The 20,721-nt window shown below is 45.7% G+C and overlaps 1 protein-coding gene across 2 annotated transcripts; it reads left to right on the top strand.

Annotated features, from left to right (window-relative positions):
* The first annotated feature begins 597 nt into the window (after positions 1–597).
* On the top strand, positions 598–19,246 carry snx27b (sorting nexin 27b). 2 transcript variants are annotated; one of them, XM_060053700.1, is made up of 14 exons: positions 598–1,075; positions 3,440–3,671; positions 4,027–4,219; positions 5,659–5,723; positions 5,907–6,011; positions 6,134–6,212; positions 10,631–10,794; positions 11,665–11,754; positions 13,231–13,380; positions 13,836–13,964; positions 15,038–15,097; positions 15,180–15,228; positions 16,896–18,142; positions 18,227–19,246. In XM_060053700.1, exons 1-13 carry the CDS (start codon positions 744–746, stop codon positions 16,964–16,966), a joined length of 1,719 nt encoding a protein of 572 aa, XP_059909683.1. In that variant the 5' UTR covers positions 598–743; the 3' UTR covers positions 16,967–18,142; positions 18,227–19,246. The 2 variants fall into 2 exon arrangements, with proteins under 2 accessions (XP_059909683.1, XP_059909684.1); XM_060053701.1 differs by having other exon boundaries at positions 15,180–15,242.
* The last annotated feature ends 1,475 nt before the right edge of the window (positions 19,247–20,721 follow it).

Raw genomic sequence — 20,721 nt, 5'->3', positions numbered from 1 at the left:
GCCACCACGCCCAGTTAGGCTAAATACATAATTTCAAAGTAACAAAGCAATGTTTTATTCTCCACCCACCCTGCTGCTTGAGAACAGAAGAATGCATTGTGTGCATTAATGTGATCAAAATGGGTAAAGGGAATTGCACCGTTGTCACTCTCCGCCAGGCGGAGCTAGCGTCTCGTAAATGTGACAAGAGAGAAAAAAAGGTATCATCCACCTTGTCTTCTGCTAGTAGGCTACATGTAGGTCTACGCTTCATTGTGTAATTTACTGCAATTTCGAAATAATGCATACAAGATACAAAATAATGCCCTAGCATGAAAAAAAATTACACAAATATGGAGCATACTCATAAACAGATCACATACGAAATACTTAAACTGTATGATAATGCAGTAAAATAAGCTCCACCCCGCCACCTCAAGAGCAACCTTTAGTTCTTTAGAACAGTGTACTTGGGCGTTCCAAGGCTCTGTATATCATCGGAAGGACTCGGTCCCAGGCTCTGTATATCATCGGAAGGACTCGGTCCCAGGCTCTGTATATCATCGGAAGGACTCGGTCCCAGGCTTTGTATATCATCGGAAGGACTCGGTCCCAGGCTCTGTATATCATTGGAAGGACTCGGCATTTTCCGCCACATCGGGATCACCTAGCCAAACGGTTAGCTTGCAATGAGCTAATGTTTGGGGGTATTTTTTATATCCTTAGCGTTGTACTGGTCACGGAAGACATAACTATTGTAGAAAATGGCGGATGTCAAAGGAGAAGAAATTAGCTCGCCTTTTCCTCCGTTGCCCCAGTCCTTCTCTCGTAACGGCTCCGGTGGAAGTACACCGGCTGGCACCGGCGACGGTCCCTGCCAGACGGCCACCACCGTCACGTCGGGCCCGCGGCTGGTCCGGATAGTGAAGTCCGACTCGGGCTACGGCTTCAATGTCCGCGGACAGGTCAGTGAAGGGGGACAGCTGCGGAGCATCAACGGTGAGCTGTACGCGCCGCTGCAGCACGTCAGTGCGGTGCTACCCGGAGGGGCGGCGGACAGAGCCGGGATCTCAAAGGGGGACAGGATCCTGGAAGTGTAAGTGCCCATCGGAGCTCCTGTATGGGCTTCATATGTTGAACGCCCTCCCCACCTAGGCGCTTGATGATAATGTACAGTGTTTACAGTGTAAGGAAATACTCGTTAGTGGTCACATACATTGGTGACCTGTGTATTCTAGAGCTTCAGTTATAGATCTGGGTCGCTGATGTAGAGCAGATAGCTCATTTTAATTTCAATCACCATTTTGTCCAATCACATTGAAAGTACAGATTGCAAATCGATTAAATTATCTAAGCATCGGGTGTACAATGTGCAGGTCTAATGATTGCACAATCGTGTCATCGCATGTGGAGTTTGTTTGAGGCCCCGCTATGGGATTGAGATATCTCTTGTGGTTGCTGATAAACAGGTTAGAGTTCGACATCTTTAAATTGCAAGCATGTTACACTAGTGTGCATAGAGATTGCTCGCCGATGTTAGGCTCTGTTGCCATGGAGAGGCACCGGATTTGTGTGCGTGAGTTAGATGGATGGGAGGTATGTAAGGGGCTTGCAGAACAAGTGAAGCTCAATTCTGATTGGCGTTGTGCTCTTTGTGTGTTTATCCGATTGGTTAGTTAATGGTGTGTCCTGCATTGTAATTGGATGGCAGGTGGTAACTTGGCAGTTAGTTCACCTCAATATCTGTGCAAGAGTATGTGGTTGCATGCAAATGTAGAAATGCACTTGCACTTTATTGGCACACGGCAAACATAAAAAATGTTCCACTCATGGTTATTTTGTTAACCATCATTGACTCTTCTCTCTCTACTCAAAATCCATTTGCCCAACATTTAGCTCTACCAATAAAGATGTGCCATTTCCAGTTAATTTATCTTGACATTGGCCCTGGTATACGGCTTCATATATATATTTTAAATATTAACCAGGGTAATATCAGGAATATTGGGATCCATGCGAAATACTGAATTGCTGTTAAACAAATGAATGAAATGCAGCCTAAACCGTTCTGAGGTCTACAAATAGTATGTAGACCTACATAAACCCATAATAGTGTGTTTAGTGGTTTATGAAACTACATGCTGACAAGGGCGGCTGCAGGCTTTATCCTACATGGCTATCCTCAAGTCTATAACTAGTGCAGCAGTGACATAATGGAACAGGTCACAACTCTCTGGCGTCCTCCTCACCGGTAACAACAATGCAACAACATCCCCTGCTGCTGCTGCCAGTGTCCTCGGAGCTTTACTGGTGCGTTAAATTCCATTTAAACCTACAGTCCATAATGCCTGTGCTGCCATGGGTATGCAGGAGAATTACACAGGCACAAGCCGCAGCCCTTTGATATTCAAAGTTATTACACTATTGAAGTAAATGTTGAATTCACTGTTGGCTATGTTGATTAACCGCTGAGCTATATTCATGCAGTTTTGTTTAGTTCAGTGGTAGACGTGGGACATTGGAAGAACTAGATGAATGGGTGAAGGAAGCAGACGTTGTGGTAAATGGCCTTAGTGAACAAAATTTCAAGGTGTATTTGCTCATCATAGATTAAATGGTATTACTTCATTGGATGAAACCGGTTCACATCATCAAACGTCCTCATTGTTGACTCAAGCTGTGTTTGCAGTGAAAGGCCATGCAGGGAACCACTCTGGATAGTAAGTTTATGTGTTTTTGGTTGGGCACAAAAAGGCACTAGCTCACGTGAATGAAGTACATAAACGAGTGGCCCTTAGCAAAGAACATTGTTCTGCTCTCGTCTCACCGGTCATTCTCTGATCCGTTTGAATTCTAGTGGACTGCAAAGTTAATTATTGGCTTATAATTAAAATGTGTCGCAGGATGGCTTGCGTCTGTGTCGGTTGGTTGGGACTGCTCTTCTCTCTGTGTGCAGAGAAGTTTCTATGGTTGAGGGAAATTATACACTCCAACAATAGTGCTCTGAATCACTATTGTCAGCAGGCACAGCTGATGCATCGCTGTACGATGGAGTACATGCCCTGACCTGCTCATGTGCCACCACTTGGACACAACCCCATAGTCCTCCTGTCAGTTTTGGGATCCTGCATTATGATGAAGATAGACATTGTATTTGTTTCTCTTCAGCTCCTGGACAAACGCAGAGGTACAGCATTGTTTGACTCTATCAGTCCCAGTTTCCTATCTATGCAGGATTTCTTATATTGATTGGAATCTTTGGGAATTAGGCATTTATTGTTCTAATTTAATGTATTTATATCTGTGGGAAGAGCTGCAAGGAGTTTTGGTGATATCACTCACAAGGGGGCGGAGCCTATTGATGATGTATCTACCAACACTTCCACCCCATCCCCTTACTTTGTCCCTCCTCCGGTCTGCCCACCCTGCCCCCTGCTGATCTCCCATTTCCACCCAACAGAAATGGGGTGAACGTGGAGGGAGCGACCCATAAGCAGGTGGTGGACCTGATCCGGGCCGGGGAGAAGGAGCTGGTGCTGGCGGTGCTGTCCGTCCCGCCCCAGGAAGCGGACTGCCTGGACCCCGGGGACGACGGCTCGGCCCAGTCCTGCTACGACTACTCTGACAAGCAGGCCGTGCCCATCTCCGTGCCCACCTACAAACACACCGAGCTCAGCCAGGAGAAGTTTGTGGTGAGCAGGGGGATTTGTCCTGTGGGATGGATAGATCTATGCATTGAGATTAGGGAGCTTGGTTTAGATCAGCCTGTGCAGAACTTACTATTATAAAAATACTTATGCTATATGCATATAAGTAATGATAGCGTTATGCTATGATTTCTCTCCTGGCCTCCTCTGTAGGTCGATTTGGATAAAGTGTCTGCTAAATGTGAATGTAAACAAATGGGTTGTTTGTTCAACTGAAAGGTGGATGAGTATTGTAAAGTTATATTGATCTGCAGATGGGATAAGTGCGTTGTCATCACTTCACGTTTGCTGCAGAACAAGGCTCTGGCTCATGGGTTTCTCCACCCCCCCTCCCTTCCAGGTGTACAGCGTGTACATGGCCGGCCGGCAGCTGTGCTCCAAGCGCTACCGGGAATTCTCCATCCTGCACCAGAACCTGAAGAGAGAGTTCTCCAACTACATGTTCCCCAAGCTGCCGGGGAAGTGGCCCTTCACCCTGTCTGAGCAGCAGCTGGACGCCCGCCGCCGGGGGCTGGAGGAGTACCTGGAGAAGGGTGAGTGAGACCGCAGAGGGAGGAGTTAAAGGGGCTGGAGGTTACCTGGAGAACGCAGAGGGAGGAGTTAAAGGGGCTGGAGGTTACCTGGAGAACGCAGAGGGAGGAGTTAAAGGGGCTGGAGGTTACCTGGAGAACGCAGAGGGAGGAGTTAAAGGGGCTGGAGGTTACCTGGAGAACGCAGAGGGAGGAGTTAAAGGGGCTGGAGGTTACCTGGAGAACGCAGAGGGAGGAGTTAAAGGGGCTGGAGGAGTACCTGGAGACCGCAGAGGGAGGAGTTAAAGGGGCTGGAGGTTACCTGGAGAACGCAGAGGGAGGAGTTAAAGGGGCTGGAGGTTACCTGGAGAACGCAGAGGGAGGAGTTAAAGGGGCTGGAGGTTACCTGGAGAACGCAGAGGGAGGAGCTAAAGGGGCTGGAGGAGTACCTGGAGAACGCAGAGGGAGGAGCTAAAGGGGCTGAAGTTACCTTCAGGAGTTAAGGAGAGATGAGTGAGAAGGTTATGAAGAGAGATGCCCTGATTGGTCAGAAATTAGCTGGAGGGCTAGGTCTAAAATCTTAGGCCACGTTTATACATAGCAGGGTATTTACTATTTAGAGAAAGGGTTAGTGCATACAACAATCGTTTTCAAAAAAGTTGTCATTCACATCAACCCGCATAAATACACCACTGAGCGCCATCATAACTATGCCAAACCTATGGGCAGCAGTGTAGGGAGAAGGATAAAGCCATGCAAGCCAATCAGAATCCTCAGAATCAACAACAACGAATAACACATGCGGCTTCCTGTTCCTTTTGTTTGGCATGGTCGCCAAACAAACTGTAAACATAGGGCGCTCACATGACGTTAAGCATTTTCTGGCGCATAATGTGACGCTTGAGAACCGAAAACCCTGTTTCTCCCAGTTATCAGAAATCTCCAATTTGGCCGGAGTTTTTAGAAATAATAGTTTTCTGTGATAAAAACAGGGTTTTCGTGTAAATGAGAGGCCAAACCGTGTGGAAATATCTGCGTTTTCCCTTTGTGTAAACAGGGCCTTAATTGGCTCATGCAGAGGCAGGTGCAGTCAAATAGAAAACTGATATTCTCACAGCGTATTTCACTCAAATAAATGAATAAGCTCTTTGATGTTACCTTTCAACGTGTTAAATCTCTACAAATCACTCAAGATTTCTTGTATTTTGTACCTGAGTTGAGATTAGTTTCTCTCAAAGTGTGTGTGTGTGTGTGTGTGTGTGTGTGTGTGTGTGTGTGTGTGTGTGTGTGTGTGTGTGTGTGTGTGTGTGTGTGTGTGTGTGTGTGTGTGTGTGTGTGTGTGTGTGTGTGTGTGTGTGTGTCCTTTGAGATGGTAACCCACAAAGAGCTTTGGGTCTGACTCTGTTTACGTTGTGTTGCTAGTTTTCTGATGGCCTCCCTGGTGTGTGCGTGTTTTCCCGCAGTGTGCTCCGTGCGTGTCATCGGTGAGAGTGACATCATGCAAGAGTTCCTGTCAGATTCCGATGAGGTAAGTTAACATTTCTATAAAAATAACTGGCCTTTGGTTGTTGAACAATTCTTTTCTTTAGAAGGAAATGGAGTGCCTCCGCGGCCTCTCTTTCTTGTGTCGTGTGTGTGTCCACCATTCGTTACCATTCATTTTATTTTCTCATTGTCTGTACTAATCTCTCCTTCTCTCCATACTGCCTAGAACTACAACGGGGTGTCTGATGTGGAGCTAAGGATAGCCATGCCCGATAAGACGACAGTCACAGTCAGAGTACGCAAAAACTCCACCACAGACCACGTCTACCAGGTACACACACACACACACACACACACACACACACACACACACACACACACACACACACACACACACACACACACTCCATTATTTTCAATGCGTCTGGACCTTTTCCTTCTTTGTCTGTCAAGGCTGTGGTGGTGAAGGTGGGCATGGACAGCGTGACCGCCAGCTACTTTGCCCTCTTTGAGGTCATCAACCACACCTTCGGTAGGTCAGCGCCATATCCGCCTGTCTGGGTTTTAAGGTTCATGTACAAATGTGTGTATGGTATAAAGGTGGTTTAATGGTCTAAGCTGCTGTGGAAGCCCTAGTCGGACGAATCAGAGTTTCGATTTATATCTGAAGTCTGATGGCAAACAAGCATTATTTTGCTTGATATTTGTTTCGACCAATCATCTGGCTAGAGGGAATCTGTCAGCGCATAACCGGAGAACACAAACTGGGCCGGGAATAGCAAAATGTAAGAACTTGTCTGTAAAGGTTTCAGACGAACACAGTGCGTTTACATGACACTCAAGAAAATCAAATTATTAGATCAGTCCAACTATGATTGGATTATTAAGATGCATGTATACACCTTAGTCCCCTTCGACTAAAATCGAATCTAATTGGGTTTCTCATAGTCGGATTAAAACCCCTAGATTATTCGATTGATAGTCGCATTAAGCGTGCATGTTTACGGTGAATCTAATGGGATTTTGCGTTCTGCGCATGCTCAATGAAATTTTGAAATGAAATTTCATTTCGTTGCACCGAAATGAATTTTTTTGGCAGAAACCGAAATCCGAAAAAGAGTAAACCAAGGCCGAAAACCGTAAACCGAAACACAGAAAGAAATTATTATGAAAATGATTAGTTCCATTTAGGGTTGCCGCGGTATACAGTATTAGGTTACAAGTTCGGCAGTTTGCCTTTGCGCTGTTTTATTTATGATGTGTTTTTTCATAAAAAAAAAAATAGATACAAACCTAATAGATAGGCTACCTAATAAAGCGTTGGAACACGCAAGATCGGTAACCATAGCAACGCCGGTAAACAAACCCCACGAAGCCCAATCCCTACGAGAGCTCCCCGCGCTACGGCCATCCGGAGGCGCACAGAGCTTTTGGCCGTGATATTATGTATAAAATTATATTATACTATTATATATAGCGTTATATAACGTTATAAGACGCTGTCACCGAGAATTGGCGCGATGCCAGACGCTGTCACCGAGTGTGAGAGGAGAGTTGACGGAGAAGATGGCGGTTGACCTAGTTTCAAAGTTCATACCGTTTATACTCGGTAATACAACCCTAGTACCATTGCATTTATGGCTATGACTGTGTACTAACTTAATCAAAATCAAGGCATTGCAATTTCTGCAAATCGCTATACGTGGGTCTTTCTCAGAAACATTGAAAAACGTCCACACCGCAGACATATTGAAAAGCGTGTGCTGGCCGCGCTTTTTGTTTGCGTCATCACAAATTTCTGTTTCGGCCGTGTTGTTCGGTGATAAAAGTATTTCGGCCGAAAACCGAAAATGCGCTTTTGGGCCATTTTCAGCCGAAATCTTTCGGTGGCCGAAAATTCGGTGCATCCCTAGTTAGGGGTTATAGTTAGGGTTAGGGTTATTTTGTTGTGTTTCATCATTAACGTGCATTCAGTACACATTACTCTTCGATTACAACTAAGGCTGAATTAAAAGTACATGTTTTTCTAAATTTCAACAAGGTTGTAAAGTAGTAACTTCGGGCACGTCTGTCAAAATAAATGTTTTTTTCTTCAGACGATTTTTTCTTTACGATCTTTATTCATTCATTGCGCCGCGGCCAAACTGACGGGGATATTCTCTGATATTATGAATCTTAAAGACTGCGTCGGGTTCTCAGACTCTCTGGTACTTCCACAACCAGTAAAGACTCGTAGTGCATCTCGCCCATGGTGGAGAACGAACTGGGGGAAAGGAACTTTGGATTTCACTCTCTGTGAAGAGATTGAACAGATTGAACAGATTGAACCGCGACATGGAGGAGAAAGGGATTGTTGCCGTATGCACCACCGAGGGTCTGCTCCGCCGCTGGAGCAGCTGATCCGGTGGGGATTCCGCATACGGCAACAATCCCTTTTTCCTCCATGTCACGGTTCAATCTGGACTTCAGAGAGTCGGAGAAATGACATTGACCCGAAGGGAACTGACAGCTGTCTACTGAAAACATCTTTCTCGAATGCCGCCTGAGCTTGTTGTTGCTGGTGACGTAAAGAGTACAGCCGGTGGCTCTATTACCTTATGCTATAGACTTATTATGCTATAGACCCTATAGTATCTGTGGTATAAAGGTTGGGACGAATTTCAACGGATAAATACGTACTCTTTATGTTGAAAGTATTGACCGTCGCGATTCAGCCCTTATACCACAGATACTGTAGGGACTATAGCATATAACCGCGTTTTCGGATTGCAGTTTAATGCATTTTTCACAATTTACCAGCTCTCGTTTTGAGGGCTGAACAGATCATTTGACTGGAACTACTTAGCAGGTAGTTGTTGTTTTGCGTTTAAGATATTAAGTGATTTCTTGCCAATGATCCATGGCTGCCTTTGTGAATGTCGGCACACTTCGAATAATCGATTATTCCTTCATACCACCCACCGATTATTCAACCATGAAAATTTTGAGTTATTCACATCCCTACTGCTCATTACCCTTGCATTTCTGGTGTCTGGCCTGGGCTCTTTGCCTTCTCCCCCAATGGTTTTGCTATAACATGGTGGGACTTCTGGGTCCTCGATGATGGACGCTCCATCGGACCCTTTCCCCAGGTCCATTAATACACTGGTCACGTGGTCATCCGGAGTGGATCTGTGAGAGGCCTTAGAGTATGGACAAACCACACGCAATGTCGGACCACGCTGATGTGTTCACACATATTGGAAATACTCTATACGTTAGGCAAGGGGTGGCACCTGGGTAGAGCGTTTAGGAGGCGGGACTTGACGCAGAAGGTATACAGCGGAAGTGGCTGTGTTTTATTTAAAACATCTAAGATGGCGGAAGAGGCTACCACCTCCGTGATGAGGACTGTTTTTGCGGTGATGGAAGAGCAGAAATCAGACTCATTGTCTTCGTTCTTCTTCACACTTTGGTTTCTCCCGGTTTCATGCCGGTCACGTGATCGAAACGTCAGCAACACGTCAGCAACACGCCAGCAACACGTCAGCAACACGCCAGCAACACGTCAGCAACACGCCCACTCACCCGTTGTGAGTTCTCCAGCTCTCAGATACTCTGGACTTGACACTAGGGGCCTGGTAGGTTAAACTATGTAGGGGCAAAGTCTGACACATTTCACACATACAGCGCCACCGGGGATTTTCAGGAGAATGTCCGACTTTCAGTGCCTGTGTGAGAGGCCTTCCTGATTGGCCGTTTTCTTAGTTATGACATCATCATCATCATGAATGAGCAGTTCTTTCCATCTAACTAAACTTATAAAGGAAACTCTTTCAGAACTCCTTAGTCCGTAGAACTGTACAGGTGTAGGGTTTTGTACTGAGCACAATCCGCCATCCTCCGGTTCCCCCTCTGCATCTCTCCTTTAATACAGGTTGTATTATGGTACTGTATATGTAATGCTTATTTCCATGCAAGTTGTCAGACTGTTGCCCTGCAGCCTGATCTTTACACAGAGCGAATGGAGTTTAAATCATTTTATACTTTAGTATATTATTTACAAGCAAAGAAGAAAAAATGCTATCTTTTTACTTTGTAGTTAAGGCGGAAGCCTTGTGCTGCTTAGGCGGCCGCCTAAGCTGTAAAGTGCTGTGGGAAACCCCTGAGCGGTTCAAGCTTGTACCAATGAACTCTGAGCTTTTACTGTCATGGGTTTCAGTGGCAGAAACAGGAATAGTTGATCTGCAACTGGAGTACTGCTGGTCCGAACCTCTTCCTCCCTGTGCTTGGATATCCCAGACACCAAGAGACACCCAACCCCCAACCAAACCCGGCCTCTGAGGAGCTGCTCTGGACACTGGCGTGTTCATTTCTGCATCCCTACAGAGCGGCCATAGTTATATTTTAAGTATTCCATTAGGGCTGTGAGCAGGAGGGGGTGGGGCGGAAAACAAAGTGTTTCCACTCTTTAGTAACCCTCCATTAATCAAATTCAAATGTATTCTATTTCTATCCAATATTTAGTTTTGTATATGAATAGGGCCAGGTTGCTGATGTCACCACATCTCTCCCTCTGAGGCCGTAGTATGGTGCTAGTCGTCCATCCTGGCCTGATGGAGAGCCGCACACAGGATCCCAGTGTCAGTGACACAGACACAGAGAGAGCTCTCTTCAGCGCCATTGAACAAAGTTCCCTCTCTTTGCTAGCACACATTTAAATGCCAATATCTTCCACCCTCTCGCTCTCTCTCTCTCTGGGCCCCCACTTACCCATCTCTCTCCATGGCTCTCTAGCTCTCTCACCCAGGTAATTCAATCACAAATGATTGATGAGGTGTGTGTGCGTGCGCATGCGTGCGCGTCCAAATTGACCTTCTTAGTATTATAGAATCTATAGAATATTCCTCGATTTTAAGCTAAATCTTTGCTTCCCTCAACTCTCTTTTTCTCTCTCTCCCTCTCTCTCAGTGAGGAAGCTGGCGCCCAATGAGTTCCCCCACAAGCTGTACGTCCAGAACTACACGTCAGCGGTGCCCGGGACCTGCCTCACGCTGCGCAAGTGGCTGTTCACCACCCAGGAGGAGATCCTGCTCAACGACAACCAGCTGGCCATCCACTATTGCTTCCACCAGGTGTGTGTGTGTGTGTGTGTGTGTGTGTGTGTGTGTGTGTGTGTGTGTGTGTGTGTGTGTGTGTGTGTGTGTGTGTGTGTGTGTGTGTGTGTGTGTGTGTGTGTGTGTGTGTGTGTGTGTGTGTGTGTGTGTGTGTGTGTCTTTTGCCAGAATCCAAAATGCAGCTTTGGCATTTGCGTGTGTAGCGTGTTTGTGTCTCTGGGTCTTTTTTGGGGCATTGGTTTGTAGCCCGATGTTTGTGGATGAATGACCTTGGAATATTTATTGGTTAAATACATTTGTCCAGTAGGTAAATAAGGCTTGGGCTCATCCACTGGCTAACTCAGATCCAGGTGTTGGGTGTTTATTGAGACAACATAAAGACCCTGGCAGACTTTAGTGCGCGTCTCGCTTTTATTTTCAGTGGTGCCGATTCAGATTAAGTTCCTGCCCATAAGGAGATTTGCAGTGATAGTGTTTCACTATTGAACAAGTGAAGATAAGTAAGTAGGCGGTGGCCTGTGTTTTTCCAAATTTTAAGTGAATCCTGTTCCAATCTGTGGCGCCCCACTGCAGACTCTGCTTTAAGTTCCCTTCTCGTCTCCAGCCCATCCCATCGTGCAACTAAAAGATGGATTCATCATGAGCCACATATTTATGTTCCTGAGCTTTTCCAATATTATGATATGCATAAATTATTCAATCAATCAATTCATAGCCTAAAATGTTTTTAAGATTTTGCATCTTTTGAATAGTGTGTGTGTGTGTGTGTGTGTGTGTGTGTGTGTGTGTGTGTGTGTGTGTGTGTGTGTGTGTGTGTGTGTGTGTGTGTGTGTGTGTGTGTGTGTGTGTGTGTGTGTGTGTGTGTGTGTGGACTCCCGTGCTCCCCAGGCACTAGACGACGTGAAGAAGGGCTTCATCAAGGTGGAGCAGAAGTCCTACCAGCTGCAGAAGCTGGCGGAGCAGCAGAAGCTGGCCATGGTGGGTCACACGCACACACAAACCTCCTATTACAGCCGTGGTTCTTATTGCCACACACCATCAAGTTGTATTTATCCTCATCATATTTAGTAATTCTTTGAGATTCACTCTAGACCTACGGAAAAATCTTGTGGACTGATTTGCGATACAGTTACTATTGAGGAATATCTCAACTTCATATTGAAGTGTAGCTGACCCCACCCTGTTTCTACTTTAAATTAAACACTGTTTTTTTTAATGTGTTTTGGGCTTCGAGTTCTAGGAATGGGGTGGGATAAATTATTCCCATGGTTACGGCAATCCTAACCCTAACCCTAAACACATAAAACCTTCTCAGCACATACAAGTGTGGGGAGCAAGCATCCCAACGCTCTGTAGGTGACACACGTTGTACGCAAACATCAAGTGTTGATGTGGCTTTGGGCCTTGCTGCAGTGGCCCTAACGTAATAAGCACATCCCAACTGCAGTAATGGCTGCTGTTGCAGCTGATGCAGTGTCCCATCTAGCCAGTGTAGTGCCTTACTCTAAACTGACAGCAGAGCTGTGTATTAAGATGGATCTATTTGCCTCTCCTGCACTTAAACAACTGCTACGACTTATTTTAAACTCAATAATAAACTCCTCCGGTTCTCTGTGCATTAACATTGATGTATGTACACACTCATATTATGAACATGTAGCACAGGAGTGTATTCCGGTACAGCAGAGTGAATGAAGGCATCTAATTCATAATCTATCAATCAAATCTTGGCAATGCGTTAGTAAATACTGTAATTATTCTGTCAAGTTTCCCGGATTGTAATGACACCGTGTAGCAACGGAATGATCCGGTGGCCTCACTGGGAGCAAGGATGGGCTGGAGTCGCAGCCTCGGCTCCGGACTTTACAGGCCACTTCTCAAGACGGCCTAATTATATAATGGCTGTCTTCGGAAATAAGTGCAGACCAAGACTCTGGCTCAGACGGGGCGAGGAGGCTGGTAGTGGGAGGGGTGGAGGGTAGACAGAGAGGGAGGGAGAGGCCTGTGGGGAAATACAAGGGCTGAGAATAAATATAAAGGACTGACTTGTTGAGGCAGGACTGACTCATGTGGAAGTCTGGAGGCCGCGGGATCCTTAGGGCGTAATAACCAGGCGGGGACACTGGGGAACACAGACAATGTCAACAGTGGTGCTAGTCCTGTGCTGCTTCCAGCACTCCCAAACATTGGTATTATGTGCATTCGTATTACTCAGTGGGGCATTTATACCTGTTTGGTTCAGACCAAGATTGAGAATAATTGCACCCTTAACATGCAAATAAATACAATTATTTATTCTAATTCTGTTCTGTTCTCTCTCTCTCTCTCTCTCTCTCTCTCTCTCTCTCTCTCTCTCTCTCTCTCTCTCTCTCTCTCTCTCTCTCTCTCTCTCTCTCTCTCTCTCTCTCTCTCTCTCTCTCTCTCTCTCTCTCTCTCTCTCTCTCTCTCTCTCAGTATCTGAGTCTGTTGCGGGGCTGCGAGGGCTACAACGAGGTCATCTTCCCCCACTGCTCGTGTGACTCCCGGCGCAAGGGCCATGTGATAACTGCCATCAGCATCCAGCACTTCAAGCTGCACGCATGCACGGAGAACGGCACGCTGGAGGCAAGGAGGGACCCTCCCACCCCTGACCTCTTAAGCCATGTTCCTGCTTTCAAGCCAGGGTTACAAACTACAAATATCTGTTTGCAAAACAATTGAAAGGATTTGAAGGCAGAAACCTCTGGATGTGATCCAAGTGGACACAGATGATGGTACCGTCCTCCAGAGGCACTAGAGTGTGGTGAATCCACCATGTTGTGTTCTGTACGTCCATGTTCTCTTGAACAATGGTGGACCAGTAGAACCCCACTGTTAAACCTGCACGTTTAACCACACAATAGATAAAATCACACAAAAAATAACAAAATATCATTTTGGCAGTATTTACACAAAATGTACAGGATCACAATACATATCGTGTCACCAGTCAAAAGCAGGACAAAGGATAGTTCCAATAAGCTCCGAGGACATAGAGCAGGTTGTAACCCGGCACTGTGGGGCCCTGCTGTGTGCTCCAGAATCAGGTGATCGCCTTCGAATGGGCCGAGATGCAGCGCTGGGACACGGACGAGGAGGGCATGGCCTTCTGCTTCGAGTACGCTCGCGGGGAGAAGAAGCCGCGCTGGGTCAAGATCTTCACACCATACGTGAGTAGGAGGGCTGCCTGTCTGTCTGCCTGTCTGTCTGCCTGTCTGTCTGTCTGTTTGTGGTGCTTTCCACTGGTCAGTTGTTATTTTTTCTGGTTTGAAATGAAAATATTGACCACCAAATGACAGCCAAAACTAGATAATTGTATTTGGTGCTCAAACGGAAGGGCTTAAAGTAACACACCACGTACCTTCAACCTAGCTGTCCCTGAAAACCTCAATCAAAGCCAGAAATCTACGGGTTACCCTGGATTCAGATTACAATTTCGACAGACGCATCCAATCAGTTACAAAATCTGCCTATTATCACCTTAAAAACTAAGCAAGACTTTACTGCAATGTTCTCCTTACAGTTCTTCCAAAAAAAACCTCCAAGGCAACTGCAGCTTGTTCAGAATGCTGCTGCTAGATTTCTAACAGACCAAAATTGAACATCATTACAACAATTCTTATATCATTACACTGGCTACATGTATGTCAGAAAATTGATTTTAAAATCATGCTGCTCACCTATAAATCCCTACATGGTTTAGGGCCAAAGTATCACTGATATGTTTCTACTACATAAGCCTTCTAGACCACTAAGATCCTCTGAGACCAAACAGTTTATTATCCCCAGAGTAAACATGAAACATGGGAAAGCAGTATTTAGTTAATAAGCAAGAAATTGCTGGAATAAACTCCCTGGGGATTTAAGGCTTTCCGCAATTCTGACCAATTTTAAAACAAGACTGAAGAATTGTATGTTTGCTTTAGCTTTCTACTAAATCTTAACTACAATCCACTTTGTACAATGCATTTCTTAAGTTTTCTATTTTATTTTATTTCATGTTGTGTGCATTTTTTTTACGTTGCCTTTGTTTTCTTTTGCTTATCTATTTTATTTAATTTCATTTTATGGGATGTGAAGCGAGTCTGTCTCGTGTATGAAAAGTGCTTTACCTTGCCTATCCTGTGTAACTTATTTCACTTTAAACTGAAAGAAGGAACGCAACGGAGGGCTTTTATTGACCACATCCAGAGGAAGCTGTGTCATCCTGTCCTCTGTGCGCTCTCTCTGTGTGTCCTCTCAGTTCAACTACATGCACGAGTGCTTCGAGAGGGTCTTCTGTGAGCTCAAGTGGAGGAGGGAGGTGAGGACCTGTCACTCATTTCAGACCGTGTGGATCGGTGGGCGGTGTCCTGGCAGTACAATAACATCTCCGCTGTTCACAGGTGGAGGAGGAGGCGACCGACAACGACAACAAGAACTGCAGCAAAGATGGTATGTGTGGCGAGGTAAGGCTCTGCCTGCCTCGCTGCGTGTGCGTGTGCGTGTGTGTGTGTGTGTGTGTGAATCACTGATCACACATCAGAGGGGTATTCCACGAACGGAGGTTTAACAAACACAGAGTTCACGCTGAACTCTAGGTTGATTGACCCTGTGCCAACTAAACCAGAGCTGTCGGTTCCAGCGCACGGGTTATGCATTAGTTCAATCAACACAGGGTTGGTTAACAGAGGGTTGTGCACGTCCACGCCAAACTTATAAAGACGTGATGTATGGATCATGGAAACCCCTGATCGAAATGGCGAGATGGGCCGCTTATTTGAATGAAATGGAACTCCAGGTTCTCCTGGAGAATTATGACGAGGAGGAGGACATTATTCCAAGAAAAGGGAACGCTTAAGCCTCTGCAACCCAGAGAACCAAAGCCTGGCAGCAAATCGCTGACCGCGTAAATGCGTTAGTTACATGTCGAAAGCATGATCCTTAATATTTGAGCCATGAATCTATTAACATCCCAGTTAAGCGTTCCCACCACATAACCCTTTTCTTCTAAAAAAAAATATGTACTCCGATGGCTCCCAAGCGGTCAGTGGATCAAGTAAAAATAAAGTATAAAAACATACAAACTGGTAAGCTTTTCCCACCATCGTATTGGTATATTTTGTCAGTCCAGCATTTAAATTGTCATACCATATTTGTCACTCCTGCATTTAAATAAGCCCTTTTTTTTTTTAAGTCAATCGTGAAAAGGCCGTCGAAGTAACGCATGCAAACCGTGTGTGTGCGCCACAGTGCAAATGTTCCAAATGTTTTTTTTTGGTAACTGGGTAGAAAACCTAAAAGTGAAAATTCATCAACTTCACAGATCAAGATGGATTAGTGCTTGTAATGGAGCCGCCGGCTATGATCAAACATTCTCCAGTGGATGTAAGTCCGTTAGGACTATTTTATACTTCCTGTTGTAAGCGCCTCTCGGCATAGTACTCAGCCAATGTTGCTCTTTGTATGATAGGAGGCCAATGAAAATCTTGCTCCGGACGTGGATGGGTCATCTGAAAGGACTGAGATGTGCTCAGCATCTCCAACATTATAGATAAAACTATAATTTGCAAAAAACTGAGGGCTACGTAAATAGTCTGGAGTGGACTGAGGCCAGGTCCTCGATTGGTAGTGTTGGCTATGTAAGGCTGGAGAAGGCTATTTAATTATATTAAAGATTTGAGCGAGAATCTATATCTCTCCAGCAAAAAGTCATCCAGATATGCCAAGATGTCGAGCCGTGGTCTTATTAATCGCTCCCAGTGGATTGCGCGAATAATTTGCGCTCCGATATCAAAAGGCCTCTCATCAAAAGGGCATGCCATTGTGAACACATGAAATCTGCGGTGAACGCAGGTTTAAATATCCAAAACCGGGTTATGTTCCAAACTTAACCTGCGCAAAACCTGCTCCGACCAGGTTTGATTCAGAGCATATGTTTCTATAGTAACTAACATACCGTGTTCATTTTGGAACGGAAGCCTAGGGTTACCGCAAACCCTGGGTTAACTTACCCGGTTATGTGATAAAACCGGCTTTGTGGATTACCCCTCAGAGTGTTGTGTTTACATTATTTGTGTGTGTATGTGAGTCTCTGCTCTGATGGTGTTTACGTTGTGCAGAATATCTTCCAGCTGTTGAGGCACAGAAGGGATGGAAGCACCTAGGAGGAGCTGGACTCATCGCCTCCTAGCTCCTCCTCAGCAGCGTTCCTCAGCTCCATCTCGGCTCTTCATCTCCCCGCCCTAAGACAAACCCCTGCCGCCCCTCCCCACCATACCCTCAACAGCACCTCACCCATTAAGGACATTTCAGCAACCACGCTGCAAGATGCTGAACCATCATATGCAACGGAAATAGGAAAAAAAACTCATTTGACGCAGACGACCACCACCCCCCCCCCCCCCCCCCCCCCTCCCGCCTCCAGCCTCTCTCCTACACTATGAACACTGGGCCCCCGTGGCCAGGGCCCCTGAGGTGTACGTTTGTGACCCGGTTAGCTAGGACTGTGTGCCCGGGCCCTGTCTCTCCTCGGACAACCAACAAAATGGTTGAAGAACACCGTGAAACGACAGGTCAGTAGATGTCAGGACACGGAGAGAGAGAGTGGCACGAGAGACAAAAGAGCCTGCCAATGGTGGGACGGGGTTGGGGAGGACAGAGAGACTTAAAGCGTTGTAGCCGATGGAGGAGAGTGGCGGTGCCCGCGTGTGCCTGGGGTCCGGGTGTGTTTTGGACCTGTTTGCTGTACTGAATGTTCTCAAAATGTTGACCCCCAGTGTGCAGCCATGGCAGGGGCCAGTCCAGAAAGAGGCCTTTGCTTTGTAATGGAATCCCGTGCGTGCATACACCCCCCACCGCTCCAGTTTTGGCCCTTAGACTGAATTTTTAAATAGGGGGAGTACATAAATATGGCATATCAGGAACAGAGAAAGAAATAAGGGAAAGGCCCAGACCTCTTTGGGTCGATCTCACATTCAATAAGCAGTGTTGTTAGTGAATGCTTTTTATTGGGGGTGTACAAATAGCGGAATGTTTTATTCACGAGCAGGCACTGTCCTGCAATGTTTGCACTTTAAAGAACAGTATTAATGACCTCCAAACACGCTGGCGACTTCTGTCAAGGAAACAGGTATTAGAATGCAAAAAAAAAAAGTTTTATGCTATTTTGGACTGCAAAGACGTATAATACAGCAACGTGTATATTCAAGATGTATTATCCAGGGATTTTGCCATAATATAGACTTTTATGAGCGAATAGTATATTGGGAGCAATGCTGTGCAGCAAAAGGCCCTTGTGTGAAAGCACAGTACAGAGTGTGTGTGTGTGTGTGTGTGTGTGTGTGTGTGTGTGTGTGTGTGTGTGTGTGTGTGTGTGTGTGTGTGTGTGTGTGTGTGTGTGTGTGTGTGTGTGTGTGTGTGTGTGTGTGTGTGTGTGTGTGTGTGTTGTGAGGTTGCATTTCTCACTGGGGACAGTAGGGGTCCTTCTCTCCCTGTCCAGTCTTTCTATTTTGTCATCAAAGCTGCTGATAAATCATCAACCATTAGTTTGCCGCCTAGACCCCCACCACCCCCCCTGCATATTTACGGCAGGTCTATAATGGCAGGTCTATAATTCAGACGGCCTATCGCAGGATGCCATCTATCTCCCAGTAGTCTGTGGCGTTACCTTGTTATGTAGGGGGATGCACTCCTATTAGCTCAATCCATCAGTTGACACCCGGCCCGGGGACGGGACACCCAGCGCTGCCCACCCTGCTCCGCAGTAACCTTGACATGATCAACAATAGGGCACCTTCACATTTACTTCTTCAGTCATCCATCAACACGAGTTACACATAGGTTGTCATAGGTACTGATCAGATGCTTTCCCAGTCCCGGTCGTGTGGCTCGGCTCTCTATGGAGAGAGGAGTGATCAGGGTACATGGTCCTCGTTCCTGTCAGAGGAGGTTGAGCGTCTGGGTGTGTTCTGTCCCCTGTGGTTCTCAAGCCGTCATGTGTCTCCTGGTACCTTTTCTACACCTTGTCCTTGAGAGCCGACGTGGACCTCAGGGTGGAATGTAAAACGGGTTTGGTCGGGCTTGTTAAACCCTAAAGGCTAACTGTGTTTCGGGACGAAGTCTGTTTACCGGACACTTGCCGACCCCACTTTACCCAGGTGGGTCGTTTTGACTCGGGCTAAGCTGCCTTGTCGACGCGGTCCACATTCTCTCAGTGAGTCCCCTCTCTTTTAGACCAAGATGGCCATCTTCTGTCGGCTACATTTTATTTATTTTAATAAGATAACACTGTAACACATCTCCAGTACTATGGTATTTGACCTGATATGGTTTTGCTTTTTGAAGACGTATGTATGCTAAGGTAAAAGATTGTGATGTTTAAAATTCAAAGACAAAGTTGTTTGGGTAAGTTGCTAACTGTAATAAAATGTATCATATTCTTTTAAATAAAACTGTTTATTGATGCTGAGTATTAATGGGCTTGTCATTTGTGTTTTCCCCTCTCCTCCTCGGTCAAATAAGATCTTCAAATCAAGCATTTATCCTTTTATAATCTACTCTAGATTGAGATCCCACCTGGGAATGTCCACTCAGATGGATGAATGATGGATGAACTAGCCTACCCAGTGGACTGAGCTACCGCCTGCCTGATCCATTGATCATGCATGACAGAGGATCAAACACTTACTATTCAAACTCAATCACCTCTTCCAACAGCTCTGTTTATTTTGGTACCTTATTACAAAACATCACAGTTTTAGTCGCCCTCTCCTTTTTTCTGTCCACCCTATTGCTCTCTGCTCCCTAACTCCAAGAGTCTCCTAATGGGATTTGGGAGACAATTATCCATTATTTAGATGAGCTTTTTCCATATCGACCCACCGATCAGAATTCGCACTCAAAGTAATGAATTGCTATCGGCGTACGGATGTGTGGCCATCAGCTCTGGAGCTTGCGGGAAATTGGAGGAACAAATATATTAAATGTGGACATGGTGGAAACCAGCTTGATCATGCATAAATAGTTATTATGAATCCATGAGATTGATTCTGTTGTTCCCAATGGGATAACATGTGATCATATAATGTAATGTGGTCTGAAATATTGGTAAATGATTAGTTTGATTTGTAATATATATACACATAGTATAAATTTTTTGTTTTGGTTGATGTTTGGTTTCTTTTGTGCAACTATTCCTCCTCCCATTAGTGTAATTGATTCAGAGGATTGAGAATCCTCTTTTGGCCACTTTGCACTGCTCTCGCTCTGCCCCTTTTTTTCCACATGAGCAACCGTACTACAGGGCGTACAGCAAATCAACTACTCTCCCAGCCAATGATGTGTGTCTTTGGAGAGAGAGAGAGAGAGAGAGAGTGAGAGAGAGAGAGAGAGAGAGAGAGAGATGGCAGAATGGGTAGCCACTGCAATAGGTCTGCAGCAGTGTCCTCCCTTTAGATGAGTGTTTGTGTGTGTGTGCATGTGCATGTGTGCAAACAGTCAATGTTTGCAATTCTTCACAGAATGTGTATGTGTATGCAGATTATGTAAAGAGTGTGTGTGTGTGTACACTACACTGTGGAAGGCAGTGCAGCCCGGCGGTGTTCACCTCAGGAACCTCTGTCCATTGTTCCCCTGTTAAAACAAAACAAATACACCCTACTCCTTAGCAGTCGGGGGGACAGAGATTCATGCCCAGGAGTCAGACAGATCGAGTTGGCCCACATAGTGCAATCAGGAATGAGACGATTTGGGTATGGACAGTGCAGAACAGTATGTGTATAGGTCACTGCCAAACCCTGCTCTATTCATTATGTTAAAAACAGCAATCACTGCAAATCAAAACAGATTTCAAAGTAGTAAGCAATTTCGTTCAGAAAAAAGCCTACAAGTGCATAATTTAGAAGGACATGTTTTAGAGGCTGGCTCCATATCCAAAACCTCTTGCAA

This window comes from Gadus macrocephalus, chromosome 6, assembly GCF_031168955.1.
Source record: "Gadus macrocephalus chromosome 6, ASM3116895v1".
Classification (NCBI taxonomy): domain Eukaryota; kingdom Metazoa; phylum Chordata; class Actinopteri; order Gadiformes; family Gadidae; genus Gadus; species Gadus macrocephalus.
This window is presented reverse-complemented; position numbering and strand designations above follow the sequence as displayed.

Coding starts and splice junctions, on each gene's coding strand:
- snx27b (XM_060053700.1), top strand. CDS start 744: ATGGCGGATGTCAAAGGAGAAGAAATTAGCTCGCCTTTTCCTCCGTTG. Junction 4,220..5,658: donor GGAGGAGTACCTGGAGAAGG/GTGAGTGAGACC, acceptor GTTTTCCCGCAG/TGTGCTCCGTGCGTGTCATC. Junction 6,213..10,630: donor GGTCATCAACCACACCTTCG/GTAGGTCAGCGC, acceptor CCTCTCTCTCAG/TGAGGAAGCTGGCGCCCAAT.